This window comes from Pipistrellus kuhlii, unplaced genomic scaffold (assembly GCF_014108245.1).
Source record: "Pipistrellus kuhlii isolate mPipKuh1 unplaced genomic scaffold, mPipKuh1.p scaffold_m20_p_8, whole genome shotgun sequence".
Classification (NCBI taxonomy): Eukaryota; Metazoa; Chordata; class Mammalia; order Chiroptera; family Vespertilionidae; genus Pipistrellus; species Pipistrellus kuhlii.
The window spans coordinates 19,241,459-19,256,275 of NW_023425584.1; the positions used below are offsets into that span (position 1 = coordinate 19,241,459).

General features: G+C 51.9%; 1 protein-coding gene across 1 annotated transcript; it reads right to left on the minus strand.

The window, feature by feature from the left end:
* Positions 1-1,175: 1,175 nt before the first annotated feature.
* PCYOX1L (prenylcysteine oxidase 1 like) lies at positions 1,176-12,977 on the minus strand. The gene is made up of 6 exons (XM_036423922.2): positions 12,812-12,977; positions 8,782-8,988; positions 7,224-7,398; positions 5,544-5,755; positions 2,937-3,077; positions 1,176-2,484 (listed from the first exon to the last, which is right to left on the minus strand). The coding sequence occupies exons 1-6, from the start codon at positions 12,900-12,902 to the stop codon at positions 1,826-1,828; spliced, it is 1,485 nt and encodes a 494-aa protein (XP_036279815.1). The 5' UTR covers positions 12,903-12,977; the 3' UTR covers positions 1,176-1,825.
* Between the last annotated feature and the right edge of the window lie 1,840 nt (positions 12,978-14,817).

The window sequence follows — 14,817 nt, forward strand, 5'->3', positions numbered from 1 at the left end:
ATTGCTTAAGGCCGTCTGAGTTTGGTTTCCTACTGCGTCAACCAAACGCATTCTTACCGACACATCAACTTCAAAATTCCTGTAGTAACCAAGGGCATGTTTCTCTAACTTTAAAGGCACCAACTCTTTAATGACCGCTCCCATCACCTCCTGGGATAAAACTTCAGAGCCAGTTTGGGCCTCTGCCCACGTGAAGGGGATTTTGCCCCATGCTGACCTCAATTAATTAGGAGAAGCTCCAGATTTTAACTCTGTTCTGTGAACTCACCATGAAACCTTGGGCAAATTACTTCCTCATTTTGGGTTTTTATCTCCTTCTCTTCAAAATAAGGGATGTTAGCCACAACATCAGTGTCCCCTAGCACAGTGTTTTTCAACCGCTGTTCCGCCGCGAGATGTTGCCTGGTGTGCCGTAGGTGCAGACAAGACAAGAATTTTATAATTTTTCACTCTTTTGTTTACTTAATATTTCATAATAAAGTAATTATAAAATACTTTCTTTGTGTTTATTTGATTCCTATTCAAGAGAATTACTTTATATATAGTCAATATAGGCACAGAGTTAAATTTTTTTAACATTTTCTAATGGTGGTGTGCCTCGTGATTTTTTTCATGAAACAAGTGTGCCTTTGCCCAAAAAAGGTTGAAAAACACTGCCCTAGCAAATGTTATGTCCTCCTGGGCCCAACCCCAGAGCCAGAGTTAGCAGGTCTGGGTGGGACTTGGGCATCCTAATCATGTTAACCTCTGAACTCCATCCCAACACCTTTTCTGATTTTACTCTGCTGGGGTCAATGCTTGGGGGTCAGGTCTGACTGCCTTCTGCCATCTAGGGACTTGTCTCCATGCAAGACACATCATTGTGACATTCCTCATCCCCTGCGTAATGGACAGAATGGTCAAGTCCTGCAAGTGCCAAGCAAGTTTTCCTCTTCCTATGGCCTGGTATGCTTCCCATTTTCCAGTGGTTGCCAGGAAGCTTGGAGCTACACTGACAGCCCCTTGGGGGGTAACCAGCTCTTCCTTAGGTCCTATCACAGTCATCTCTCCAACAAATGATATTGCTGAGAGGCTTGGATGGTGTCTAATAAGTTATTTTTTTTTTAAACTGATTTAAGAGCAAGAGGGAAGGAAAGAGAAACACCAATTTGTTGTTCCACTTATTTATGCACTCATTGGTTGATTCTTATATGTGCCCTGACCAGGGATCAAACTAACTTTGGCATATTGGGACGATGCTCTAATCAACTGAGCTACCTGGCCAGGGGGCAATAAGTTCTTAACTAGGCACCTCACATCCAACAAGCCCTCCGTAAATAGGAGCTAATATCATGTCTTCTGTTTCCTGATTTCCCCTTCTTCTTGATTTGTGACCATCTGGTTACACGTGTCATTGTTGGTGTTGCCACAGGTACATTTTGGGGGTAGGCCGTGATAAACAGCAAAGAAACTGGATTCAGAGTTCTCTGCCTTCTATTCATTCCCATCATTCTGTCTGTCTCCTACTTACAAAACCAAGTCAGAAGTAGCTGGAGAAGATGGACTTTTATTTCTTCCTTTAAAAAAATAAATAAAATGAATACACTGGCTTGAATTTCCTTCCCTTCTCTTACCCTCTCTCTTAAAAAAAGGAACAATCACTCCAAGAATCCTTAAGACAGAGAGGCAGAGAGCAGGCCACCCGAACCCCCTGGAGAGATTTCTCTCGACCTGGGAGAGGTCGGAAGGAGGCTGGGCAGGCGAGCATGGCTTGCAAAGCCATGGCCGCTGTGGGGGGTGATCCATCTTCAGCGGGGACAGACATTCCCAGGCTCGCCCGTAGCCCTCATAGTTCAGTCTTCACCTTGTGCATCAAGTCCTTCTGGTCAATTTTGTCTAGGTCCTGGTACCAGCGGTTGTAAGCCAGCAGAGCCACGTTCTTGGCAGCTACGGCCATGATCTCCACGGAGCTGGCCGCCCACTCCAGCGCATTGAGGTGGAAGAGCTGGTCGTGAAGTGCAAAGCGAGGCAGAGTGGTGCGGGAGCCGTGGAGGGGGTGGGCCTGCCACTCGGCTGTCTGCACTGAGTAATAAGAGCGGAAAAGGGTCTTGAGCTGGGACCGGAGGAGAGGCCTGGGGGACTGGACCCGCCAGACGGCTGCCTCCTGAGGCTGCTTCCGCCGGAAGTTGGTGGAGATGTTGACGGGACAGATGTTGTCCAGGGCACAGAAGAACGTGGGGAAATCTGTGGTGAGGATGCTGGCGAAAGGGAAGAGCTTAGGGTCAGGGAACCCGAAGTAGGAAGAGTTGAGGTAGCCGTGGACCAAGGAGATGACGGTGGGCTGGAAAGGGTCCTGCATGACCTCAATGGGTGGGTCGAAGCCTTCAAATGCGATGGTGCTGCTGTTGTCCAGGTGCAGGGGGGTGGCGATGACCACGATGTCGTAGAAATCGAAGCTACTGCCCGCCTCATTCTCATACTTTACCTGGTACAGGGGTTTCCCTTCTGGAAGGAGAGAAGAGAGCACAGAATTCAACTTATTTCTTGGCTTCTACCCATGGATCTCTCATCTGGGGCCCAGAATGGAGGGTGTGAGACCCTGGGGGTGGCTGGGCTGTCCAGATGGTGGGGATCGTCTTTCCATGCAGGTGTGGCTGCGGGCGAGCACTGGACTGGGAGCCGGGAGTCTCAAACTATGGCTCTGCTTCCGCTGCTGACTGTGGCTCAAAATCCTTAGTGGTCAAATGAATAGAGCTAGACCGATGCGAATCTGTGTTCTGGCCTTGACATTGGAATTGGGACAACAGTGCCCTCTGGTGTCACTTGACAATGCTGGGACTTCCCATTGGGTTTTTTGGAATCCTCCCAGGCAGATCAAACTGGACTTTGGGGACAGAAGAGGTGTGAGTATTCATTGTCTAGGAGTGGGGTGGCCACGCCACCTGCCGTCTGCTCACCTGTATGCTGCAGGGTCACCGAGGTCACTGTGGCATGGATCACGTTGGCCTTGGTGAGCTTCAGCAGGCTGGAACAAACCAGCTTGTTGCCTCCCTCCACGGACCACAGGATGCCTTGGGCCCCCGCCAGTGCCATGGCTCCTGGGCAAAGGGGAAAGGGAATCGGTAGGTTCTCAGAAACAATGGGCAGTAAGAAGGGCTGAAGATTCCACTACCATCCTACCTGGCCTCCCTTCCAGGCCAAGATTCCCCCCAACCATGGGCACAGAGAGACATAACACACAAAATCAAATATAATAAATGGACAATGCTATGAGGTGACAACACTATGCTCAATGCAAGAGCCAGCTACATAGGAACACGGACTGTAATGATTCTATTTATACAGACTATCCAGAATGGGCACATCTATAGAAACACGAAGTAGATTCGTGGTTGCCTACGGCTGGAGAGCTGGGGGTATCGGGGAGTTGACAGCTAAAGATGAAGGTATGAGGTTTCTTTGGGGGACAATGAAAATGTTCAAAACTGTGGTGATGGATGCACAAGTGTGAAAATCATCAAAACCACTCAATTATATACTTTAATTGGGTGAATTGTGTGGTATGTTAATTATATTCTGAAGGATACACACGAAATACTAAAAAGGGAACAGGGACGCCCCGAGAAGGGACACGTAGCAGGTTCTGAAGACTGGGAAGGAGCTTGCTAATTTCAAACCTTTTCATTCATTTATTCACCAAAAATGGGCTGAGTGCCTACAATGGTACAGGCACTTTCTAAGTGTTAGGGATACATTAGTAAACCAGGGAGAGAGATTCCTGTCTTCCAGAAGCATAAATTCTAGTAGGAGAAAAATAAGTAAAATAAGCTAGAAGATGATGCCTGCGGGGGAGGGAGCCGGGGGCTGCTGGGGCAAGAGGCAGGGTGAGATAAGGAGGTAGGGTAGCTTCAAGACAAGGCACCGCCTGCACAAAGACATGACGGGGAGAGAGTTTAGCATGACAGCGTCTCAGGGAAGACTGTTCCAGGCAGAGGGATGGCCACACAAAAGCCCTAAGGTGAGGAGCACACCTGGAACCCTGGTGACACGGTGAGGAGGCCAGAGTGGCTGGGCTGGGGTGAGCAGGTGGGGAGAGGCGGTGGGGCCTAGACCATGTAGGGTCTTGCAGGTCACTGAGAGGACTTTGGGTTTCACTGGAAGGAAAACAGGAGCCCTGACGCGTTTTCGCAGGCAGACCTGACACAATTTGTCTTTTATTTCAAAAGGATCATCCAGCAGATGTGTTGAGAATAGCCTGTAAGGGGCGGGGTGTGGGCGGACCTGGTGGGAGACCTGCAGTAATTCAGCTGAGGGATGACACTGCCTTACACCGGGGAGGAAGCACTGGTGGGAACCTGCCCGAATCTGGATAGATGAGGAAGTAAAGCAAATGAGATTTCCTGACCTACCAGGTGGAGGGTATGAGAGAAGGAAATGAGTCAGGATTTGGGCAGGAGCAGCCAGAAGGAGTTACTACCGACCCCGCTGGGAGAGGCAGGCTCCAGGAGGAAAGGCCGGGAGCTCAGGTTCGGCCGTGCTGACTTTGAGACATCCATTAAATGTCCCAGGGGAGGCATCAGGGTGACAGCTGACATGTGAGACTGCAGTTCTGGACGGAGGTCTGGGCTGGAGGTCATGCTTAGGAGGCAGGGGGGTGGAATTTAATGCCTTGAGACTGGCTGAGCTCACCAAGGGCGTGTGAGAAGAGGACCAAGGACCGAGCTTGGGCCCTTCCATGTTATAAGGCCGGGAGAAGAGAGGGGCCCAGCCAAGCAGGCCGCGAGGAGAGGCCAGCAAGTGGCCAGGCAACTTTTTGGCCTTAAATGCCCCAGCTCTCCATCCTCCCACTGCCCCTCCCACATCTTCCAGGCCCGGAATGGTGGCCAGGCCGGGGGGAAGACATGCCAATGGCTCTGCAGGCAGACTTAGTGATGCCCCCTCTTGTGGCCTGTGCTGGAGGACAGTGGGTTGTGCACATGCTCACAGGCCCAGTCAAGAGCTGGGAAGATTTGGCGAGCTAGTAGATGAATAGCCAGGGTCCAGGGGCTCCCTGGGTAGTTTACTGAAACTAACCTAGTCAGGAGTAGCAAAGCTGAAACCGGTTTGGCTCAGTGGATAGAGCGTCGGCCTGCGCACTGAAAAGTCCCGGGTTCGATTCCGGTCAAGGGCATATACCTTGGTTGCAGGCATATCCCCAGTAGGAGGTGTGCAAGAGGCAGCTGATCGATGTTTCTCTCTCATCGATGTTCTAACTCTCTATCCCCTCTCTCTTCCTCTCTGTAAAAACTCAATAAAATATATTTTAAAAAAAAGAAAAGAAAAAAAGGCAGTAGCAGACACACATTGGACCTGAGACATGAGCCTCGCTTTTGCCATCTGTAAAGTGGGGTAAATACATCTCCTGCCAGCCTGGAGGACCGATGCCAGAATCCAATGGGGTAACTAAGTGCTCAGGCAACCGTACTGAGCCAGATAGGTGTGAGGTTGTTATGGGCAGCCAGCCCATGCTGGGCACACTGTGGGCAGGGAAGGGCAGGAGGGCAGGCTGAGGGCCACAGGCTCACCAGCGAAGGCGGGCATGGCTGCTGACTGGCCGTAGCTGGCCCGCAGGACGGCCGAGACGATGTCGTCGATAAAGCGTTGCGTGACGCCCACGTGGAGCAGGGACTCCGCCACGGAGCGCTGGGTCATGTTGATGAAGCTGGATTCCCCCAGCGAGTAAAGCAGCTCCTCCACGCCTGAGAAGGCGTAACCGTGGGCCTGGTACTTATAGATCCTGGGAGACATGGGGAGCCGGAGTCCTTATGCAGAAAGGCCTTTGTGCAGACCACCTGCCCCTGGGCCGCTGCTCCCGGGAGGCCCGGCAGGGACCCACCTTCCTCTCCATGACCTACATTCCCCTTGGTCTGTCCACTGGCTGTGGGGGGCCTGGCCCACCTACAGGGACAGCACAGAGGGAAGGGCAATTTCTTGGAATCCTACCAGACCTGGCTTTGCCTGGTGGCTCTGCTAAAAGACAACTGCAAACACGCTGAGCCACTTCCTGTCAAGGGCACAGTCCTCCTCTCACGCAGCTGGGACTGCCAGGCACTAGGCTGCTGCCCCACTGATGCATCGCCCTCTCCAGTAGTGTTGGCTCTGCCCTGGCTTCTAGGACCACATTGGGCCCGAAGGCAGCTGCCTCATGCCAATATTGTCACCCTCTCTGCCAGCCCAGCCTGTCCTCGCCTTTAGCTTGATCTAACAGGACTGCCTACTCCCTGAGCTCGCATCTTGCCCCTCTCCCCATAACTCCCCCAATTGCAGGGAGCACGCACTGATGGGTTTCCGGATGGGTTGGCCTTTGACATGTTGCCTCAGCTTGGGCTGCTGTGTAAACCTGTGGAGTGTGGTTATTAATGGGATACCCAGCTGGATATAACGTTTGGATGTAACGTGTCGGGGCTACCTGGAGAATATACGGAGGAGGAGCCATAAGCAGCACAGTTAGGAAAGTGGGGAGAGGGGAGAAGTGCCAGGGACAGGGAAGGAGGCACCTCTGTACCTGGCCCAGGGGCAGGGGGACCCTTCGGGAGGGACTCTGAAGGAGAGCTGGAGGGCCAGCTGGGCAAGCAGATGAACTGCGAGAAGGGGACAGAGTGACCACAGGTGACTCGACCTTGTTCTCTGGAAGTGATGGGGAGGGACCGAGACCCAAGGAGGAGAGAAGGGTGAAGAAAGGTGTTTGTTTGCGGTGGGAAAACTGGAGACAGGAGTGTCAAGGGTTAGCCCGCAGGCTGCACACGGCCTGCAGGTACGTCTCCTTTGGCTAATAAGATGAATTGGAAAAGCTGGGAGATTTCACATGCAACTCCAGATTTTCAGCTTCTTCTGAAAAAAACGGGAAGAACTAGCCAAATGAGGTAGGTCTTTCCCCACAGCCGCACGTGGTGGTGGCAGAGGGCTGGCTGCCCCCACTGAAGGTCTTACTCTTCAGGGTGCCCCACCCCACCCCCTCTCTCCCACCTGCTGCTCTATATCCCCTTTAGGTGCCTGAGTTTACAACCCCTGCTTAGCTTAGCAGAGATAAAGCGGATGCTATCTTGATTATACCAGAGACCATGCCTATACCACGGGGTGCTCGCTTGGGGCCTGGGTGGCATGGTGCTGGGTTCTCAGGCCCAGCAAGTGCCCCTCCCTTTTGGGCAGTGTATAACACTCTCCCCCTCACCCCGGGGAAGCCCCACAGCTCCGCCCAGCCCTACCTCATGAACTTCTCCATGACCTCCTCCACCCACATCTGCAGGCGCAGGAAGCTGATGCCGTAGTGCCACCAGAGGCGGAAGAGGTTCAGCAGGTACCAGTCCGTCTCCTCCAGCACGAAATTCTCCCCACCGAAGATGGCGCTCCTGCCCACCACCTCTCGCCGGTGTTTCAGCCCTGAGGAGATAAGGAGGGTCCCCTCAGGTCCCCTTCAGAGGGCCCCCCAGGAGACCTAGCAGTGCCTGAAACTGAAACTCAGGGCCTTTCCGAAGGATGCAAATGGACTGGCTCCCTTGAAGGGACTAGGAACTCTATGGTTCATCCGTCCGTGCTGCTTGTTTAAAACAGTCACCCAGTGCACTGGGGAAAGGTTGGGGCTGGTTGGTCCATAAGGAGAAAAATATGAAAAGAATATACTATTTTACTTCGTTTTTTCAAAAGGGATCGACTCAGCCATGAGTGAAATTCAGATGCCATCCTGAATGTCAGGGGAGGCAGCCCTGGGCACCAAGACCACACGGGAAGAATCTCAGCTCCTTGAAGCACCCACACTCTGCAGCTTGCAGAGCACAGGCACTGGTGTATCTCACTCCTTCCTCTCACGGCCGGGAAAGAGGCAGGACAGGCATAAGAGAGGTGAAACCGAGGTTTACAGGCTAAAGGACCTGCCCCAAGTCACAGGTTTTTTTGTCTCCACCCTCCCATTCCTGTCTCTGCGTCACCAGTGCCTTTCTTTGTTCGGCATCCTTCTAGAGATATTTTGTGTGCAAATACTCATAAATGTGTATATTCCTGGGTTAGCCCCTCCCCCCACATACTATACACTGTCCTGTCCTTTACCGACATGCTATGTCTTGGAGATTGTCCTATACCTGGACATAAAGGACGTCCTCCTCTGGCTGACCAGGCTGTGTACCTAAACAATAATTTATTTAACCTCAGATCCCAGTGGGTGGGCAGGTAGACGTTCCACCTTTTGCTATTCTAAACAATGCTGTGATGATAACCTTAAGTGTTTGCCTCTTTTTGCACATGTGCAAATATCACTTCTGAGAAGTGGAATTTCTGCATCCACAGTATAGGTTTCTGTGGTTTTGTGGGTTAAATGCCAGCTCTCTCACTTATGAGCTGCATGGCCTTAGCCGAGGCGCATACATTTTCTGAGCTCCACTTTCCGCAGGAGGAGATATGACCCCCATCTTGCAGGCTGGTAAGGAGGTTAGAGGTAATGGCTATGTATCACCTCCAAGGATGCCAGGTCCCTGGCAAGTGCGCAGCAGTGTGAGCCATTACGACTGTGATTCTGAAGAGGCAGCAGATTGGAAGGGAGAGAAACTGGCCTGGGAGTCATACCTGAGTTGTAATCCCGGCTCTGCAACTAACTCACTGTGTAACCTCAGGCAAGTTCCTTCCCCTCTTTGGTCTCAGCTGCTCCATCTGTAAAATTGAGCTACATGACCTTCTGGCCTTGACCATCAGGGGTGGGCAATGTGGGAAGGGCCTGATGGCTGCTGCCAGCCCCGGGGGCTGGACGATGGAGCCGCAGGATGGGGCACTCACCCAGGAGCTTGACGAAGTCCTGCATGTGCAAGCTCAGGGAGTGGAAGGAGGCAGCCCCGCTCTCGTAGTGCTGCTTGTTGACTGAGATGGTGGCCAAGCGGCCACCCACCGTCCCCTTCTCAAACACGTCGATCTGCACCCGGGGGCCGAAATGCTGCTGAAGGAAGTGCGTCACGGCAGAGCCCCCGATTCCAGCTCCGACCACGGCTGCCAGCAGGCCCGGGGGGCAGGCAAGGAGAGACAGAATATGGGCATGAGACCGCAGGACACAGCTTCACGGCCTCCGAGGCCAGTGATTCCCAGGCACTTGCATGCGGGGAACACCTCGAAAAGGCAACCTGCAGACTAGTTTTTAGTAAAGCGATTACTAAAGTGCAAAACTGCCATCTACTATAACCTTCACTTTGTATAAAAAAGAAAAAAGTCACATTAACAGCAAAAAAGCAGGAACCTCAAATTTCAGAATAATCATTTAAAGAGAACAACTTTGGTTTGCTACCAAACTCATTACATTGTCCTTATTTTTATTTCACCATGAAAACCTGGTCACTGACAGGGACTATGAGGTAGATCAGCGTTTGGAAACCATTCTTTAATCCAAAGGTCTGGCAGACTAGAGCTTGTGGGTGAGAAACCTAGGCAGATGCCTGTTTTTGCAAACAAAGTCTTATTGGAACGCAGCCAAACCTGTTCTTTAGCTTATTGTGTCTGGCTGCTTGCCTGTGAGGCAGAGTTGAGTAGTTGCAACCAAGATTCTAGGCCTGTAAAGTCTAAAATGTTTACTCTCTGACCCTTTACTGAAGAAGTCAGCCAACCCTTGGTCTAGTGACTCTAGTCCAGCCTATCACCTGATACATCGTTTCTATATCTGTCTTGGCCAGAAAGACTGGAAAGCACCCATTATGGCTTGCTCAGAAGTGTACAGGGCACTTTATTCCAGTTTAGACTCTCGTTACAAAGTTTCAGCTCTTTTGAGGTCTTTTTGGGTCTTATCATCCCTTGTGTTCCCTACACCTCTTCCCTTCCCAAACTTGGTTCACCGTCAGTACTCTCATTCCAGTCGCTGATAAAACACGTCTCGCTGCACAGAGCTCTGAGGTGCTACGGGGAATCACCGTCCAGATAGATACTAATCTAGACATGAATCCAAAACAGGGCTGTGAGAGGACAGCAAGGCAGCTCTGAAGCTACTGAACTGGCCTGACACCTGACCCGCCATGCATCTAATCTTCTCATCTGACAGTCCAGCTAGTTACTCTAGTCAAAAAGAAAATAAGATAAATCTGGTGTGATTTGTTCCTTTCTGGACCTACGGCGGACCCCAGAGCCACGAGCTCCTGTCCAGTAGGCAAAAACACAAGGCTCTTTATCATAGGGTCTCCACTTATTCCATCCCCTGCCCCACCCTTGCCACCCTCCACACCTTCTTATCTCTGTGGAACATGTGAAGGCTCTCTCGTGCCTCTGCCTTTGACTGCATTGCTCCCTTTACCAGGAATGCGCCGTCACCCTGTGCCTGGCTGGCCTCTATGGCCCTCATGCCATTGCTTGGCTTGCCTGGCCCCCCTGACTAGTCAGGGGTCCCTCCAGCACATTTCCGCATCACACTGTTTTTACCCTGGGCCTGGGCCTTGGCACGTCCTGCTCAAATGGTCAGTTTAAGGACTGAGAGCGGGTCACTATGCCCCCCAGAGCCTGGCAGGCAGGCAGAGTTCGTTAAGTGTTTGTTGTACCTTGAAAAAAAAAAAAAAAAACCAAACCACTTCCTCCTCCTCAGTATTTACAAAGCCACTTCCAAGAACGCCACTAACCTTTTTGAACCCGTGTGCTCCCCTCCCCTCCATGTGCAACAGAGCCTGGAAGCTGCCCAAGGGCCAGAGGGAAGAACACTTCGCTCACTCAACACCCATGAGCTGACACCCACTCTCTGGTCTGTGGTGAGATGTGGTGGGGCACACGGTGGATCAGACAGGGCAGAGAGGGGGCAGACAGACTCATGCACAATCAGCTACGACAATGTGTGACTAAGGGCGACAACAGGGTCCAGGGAATGCTGAGGCAGAAGCAATGAGTTCTGCCCTGGGCGGGGGGGGGGGGGGGGGGGGGGGGGTGGAGAGACACAGGTTCACAGGGGAAGGGTCGTTTGGTCAGACCCTGGAGGACAACGGGGAAGCCCGTGAGCAGAAACACATTGTCTGCAGAGAAGAGCGTGAGCAGGGCAGTGTGTGGAACTACGGAGGCCTTAAAGGGTCCAATGCCACACCGAGTTCAGAGGTGATCCTGCAGCAGTCTGAGGGTTAAGCCACGCTAACAGGCAGCTCCTCGTTATCGTGTGGGTAGAGTTCAAACCACCAAGGGTGGACGGAGGCTCCTGCCAGAGAGCTGAGGACAATCAGGAAGCTACAGGGCAGCTGGGCATTGCCAACTGTCCTGCTTTAGATGACCCCTGGGGCGAGGGAGGAAGGCCAGCTGGAACGAGGCCGGCAGCAAGCTTTGCATTGCCAGGAACAATAGTGCCTGGAGGAGGCCCTGAGCCTTCCCCAGTGGCCAATGGGTGTCCTGCTCTGTTGTCCATTCCCAAGAGAAGGAAGCGTGCCCAGCACCTCCAGGTACTGCCTGCCTAACTCCTTCCCCTTCTTCAAAGCCCAGCTCAAAAGCCACCTTCTCCTCGAGGTCTTCTTTGGCCACGATGTCCCTCAAGATGCTTTCTTTAGAAAACACTAAACTCTCGGTCCCAAACTGATTTCTGACATGCTTCAGTCAGTCTTAACCCTCTGTGGCCTGAGTTGTGGCTTTGTAACCCAAGGTGCCCCAGCACTGAGCTGACCTTAAGTCTGTGGTGCTCCCATAGGACACCCCTCCCTGCCCAGTGGGGCGCACAGAAGGAAGACGAGTGGAGTAGGGGGCGCCTACTCCCCCACACCAGAAGCCCACCCCCTCTGCCTACCTGTGGAAGTTTTATGTGCGGGACATGACAATCTTCTGAGTCATGTTGAGTTAAAATGACAATTGTTAAGAGATAGAAAAAAAACCTGTAAACAAATATGGAATGCTAGTCCACGAGATGCATGATGAAGTACGTAGCAAAGTGTCCTGATGCCTGCAGTTTATTTTGAAATCCATTAAAATGTCAGATGGGTTCCTGGGTGTGGACAGGTATGCGGAAAGGCCAGTAGAGTAGCAGTCTGTTAATGGCAGGAACCAGGTGGTGGGTAGAGGAGTGACTGCTGCGTAATTCTTTCAACTTCAGTGGACATTTGACATTTTTCAAAATAAAACAATGGGGTGGGGAGGGGATGTGGGGGGAGACAGGTAAATCCCACAAAACACAACACACACAAATAAAATGACTGTTATTTAAAAAGTTCCCCACTCTGTCACTCAGCAGATCTCCAGCAGACCTACCCTGGGTTCTGTCTCCACTAGGGCTGCCTCCTACTCTCCTCCCAGAGGTCTGGTTTAGGTGCTGCTTCCAGAAGGGCCCAGGGCCCCCACCCCCAGAGCCATCAGAGGCTGGGGTGAAGCGCCCTTCCTCTATAGCAGGGTACTTACAGCCCGAGCACTAACTTCCCGGTATTGTACAGCCTTCTTCTGCAGGAACTAGGAGCGCCCTGCCTGCCACCAGGCCTTCCTTCCATCAGCCTTTGTGACTGCCAATCTCCCACACCCTGACCTCTGTTGTCAGGGCACTTGACAAAGAGCCTGGTCCATGGACCGCAGATGCTCACTATTTCTGAGTCTTTCGGTGAGATCCCGGGCCAGTCCTGCCCAAGCCTCTTTCCCACCCCAGAGAGCCTGGACCCATGCCCATGCCACCCCCCGCAACAGCACCTTGCCTGCCGAGGTCCCATTCCGCGCCCAGGCGCAATCCCTCGCATCTCCTCCACCCAGCTCCTCTCCCGGCTACCCCTCCGTCGCCCAGCTGCCTTCCCCATCCCCCACCCAGCAGCTGCCGGCTGAGCACCCCATTCCCGCGCACCCCCCTAACTCCCCGCCCCCAGCTCGGCACCCCATCGCGTCCTTCCCGCACCGATTTTACTAGGCCCGGCGTCTCCGCCTGCAGCGGCGGCGGCGGCGAGGAGCGCGGCCAGCGCGGCGAGGAGGCCAGCAGCGCGGGCCATGGCGGGCGGCGGCGGGGGCAGCACGCCGGGTCCGGGGCTGGCGCGTTGGTGCTGGGCTCGCCGTGAGCCCCGCCCGGGAGCAGCATGGGCCGCCCCGCCTCCCAGCCGCCCCGCTCGAGGCCTCTCATTGGACGAGCAGCCGTCCCTCTCCGGCACAGGCTGCATCTCTCCCGGGCAGGCGCTGTCATTGGCAGCTTCCCCGTCCCGCCTCCTGGATCTGGGCTCGTCATTGGTTAGCTGATCCAGGTGTGCACTTTTCGGGTGCTCAGCATCAGGACCTGGGTCTTCCTGCAGGAAGATGGGTGGAAGAGGAAGAACCAAAACTTCGGTTCAAGTCCAGCCTCTGAGAGGGACTAGCTCTGTAATGTGCCTCCTCTGTGGCTCAGTCAGTTTCCCTGCTCAGCCTTTCTAGGTGGTTGTGATAACCACGTGACACAAAGAATGTGAAAATGCTTGGTAGTGTCTGCAAATTGCTGACCGAGCATGCAGCCGGGGTTACCCTCTGTAGATGCTTCTGACACTGCTACTATGTTTATTTTCTACAGAGTTAGTAGCTCTGCCTTCTACTTAAAAACAAGACAAAACAAACAAAAGGGAAAGATTTCATCTACTCACAGTGAAGGAAAGGTAAAAAGGAAGGGATAAACCTCCATTTTCACCCTCTAAGAAAACAAGACTAGTCAGTGTGGGTAGTTTGCAACACTGAAAGACAGAGTTCCTTTAGCAGGAAATAAAATTGGGAATAAATTGCAGATAAATAAGTAAAATCCGTATTCCTTTTATTTCTAAAGGCTCAAAAAATTCCTTAAAAATTTTTTTGAGCAAAGCATTCATTGATAACTGGGAAGTTCTTTTCTGTGATGACTTAATCATGTGGGTTAAATCATATTAACTTTAAAACAACTTCTTCACTTTGCTTGTAATTTCAGGGTCTTTGAAAACTCTAGAATCTACAGCTGTGTTTTCTTCTCTTAGGAAGTTCTTCCAATCCTAACAACACATTGGCATTGTGAGGGCATGAAGTAGTAGGATGAGTTCAAAAAAACTGTACTAGGAAAGCAGAGGCATAATTCTAGAGGCAGGGGTGTTAAAACAACTAGTGAGACTCGGGATGAGATTGGGTGCCTCTATCAGTTATCTACTGCTGCATAACCAACTACCCCAAAACGTAGTGGCTAAAAGCAAACCTGCACTTTGGGCAGGACTGTGAGATCAGGTCTTCTCTATCCCACGTGGTGTTGGGTGAGGCTGAAGTATCCACTTTCAAGATGGCTGGCAAGACGGTGCTGGCTGTCAGTTAGGTTGGGCCAGCTTAGCTAGGGCCCTCAGTTCTACCCACAAACTGCTTCTGCTTGCTCTTGGTTTGGTGGCTGGCTTCTAAGAGTGAGCATCCAGAGAAGGAAGTTTTGTGTTGAGAAACTGGCAGTGTCACTTCTACTATATTTTATTGATCAACCGCAAAGGTCAAATTCAAGGAAATTTGGACCCAGGTTGTCATGTTTTAAAACCTCCAATGTGAAATTAAGAATGTGGACAAAGCCTATGAGTACATAGGAACAAGAATTTACCAACACTGGGAATGTGGGAAACAGCAGATCCTGGAGACAGGGTGTGCAGGAAAGGCCACCTCCAAAGAAAGCCATCAGCCAGGAGGCTGGGTATGTGGAAGTCAGCTGAGCAGAGGTAAAAACAAGGCCAGGCAGAGGTTGGGAAGGACAAGTCACATGTTAGTAATCTGGTTGAGGATGGTAAAAAATCCAGCAGTTCAAGCTAAGTGGTTAAAGCAGACAATTAGAATCAAGAAGCAAGCACAAGAAAATAAGGCAATTCTAGAGAGGAAGGCAAACACAGGAGTCTAGATTAAAAAATATGAAGGAATCAGAAAGAAGCAAGTCAAAGAGGTATAAAAACAGAC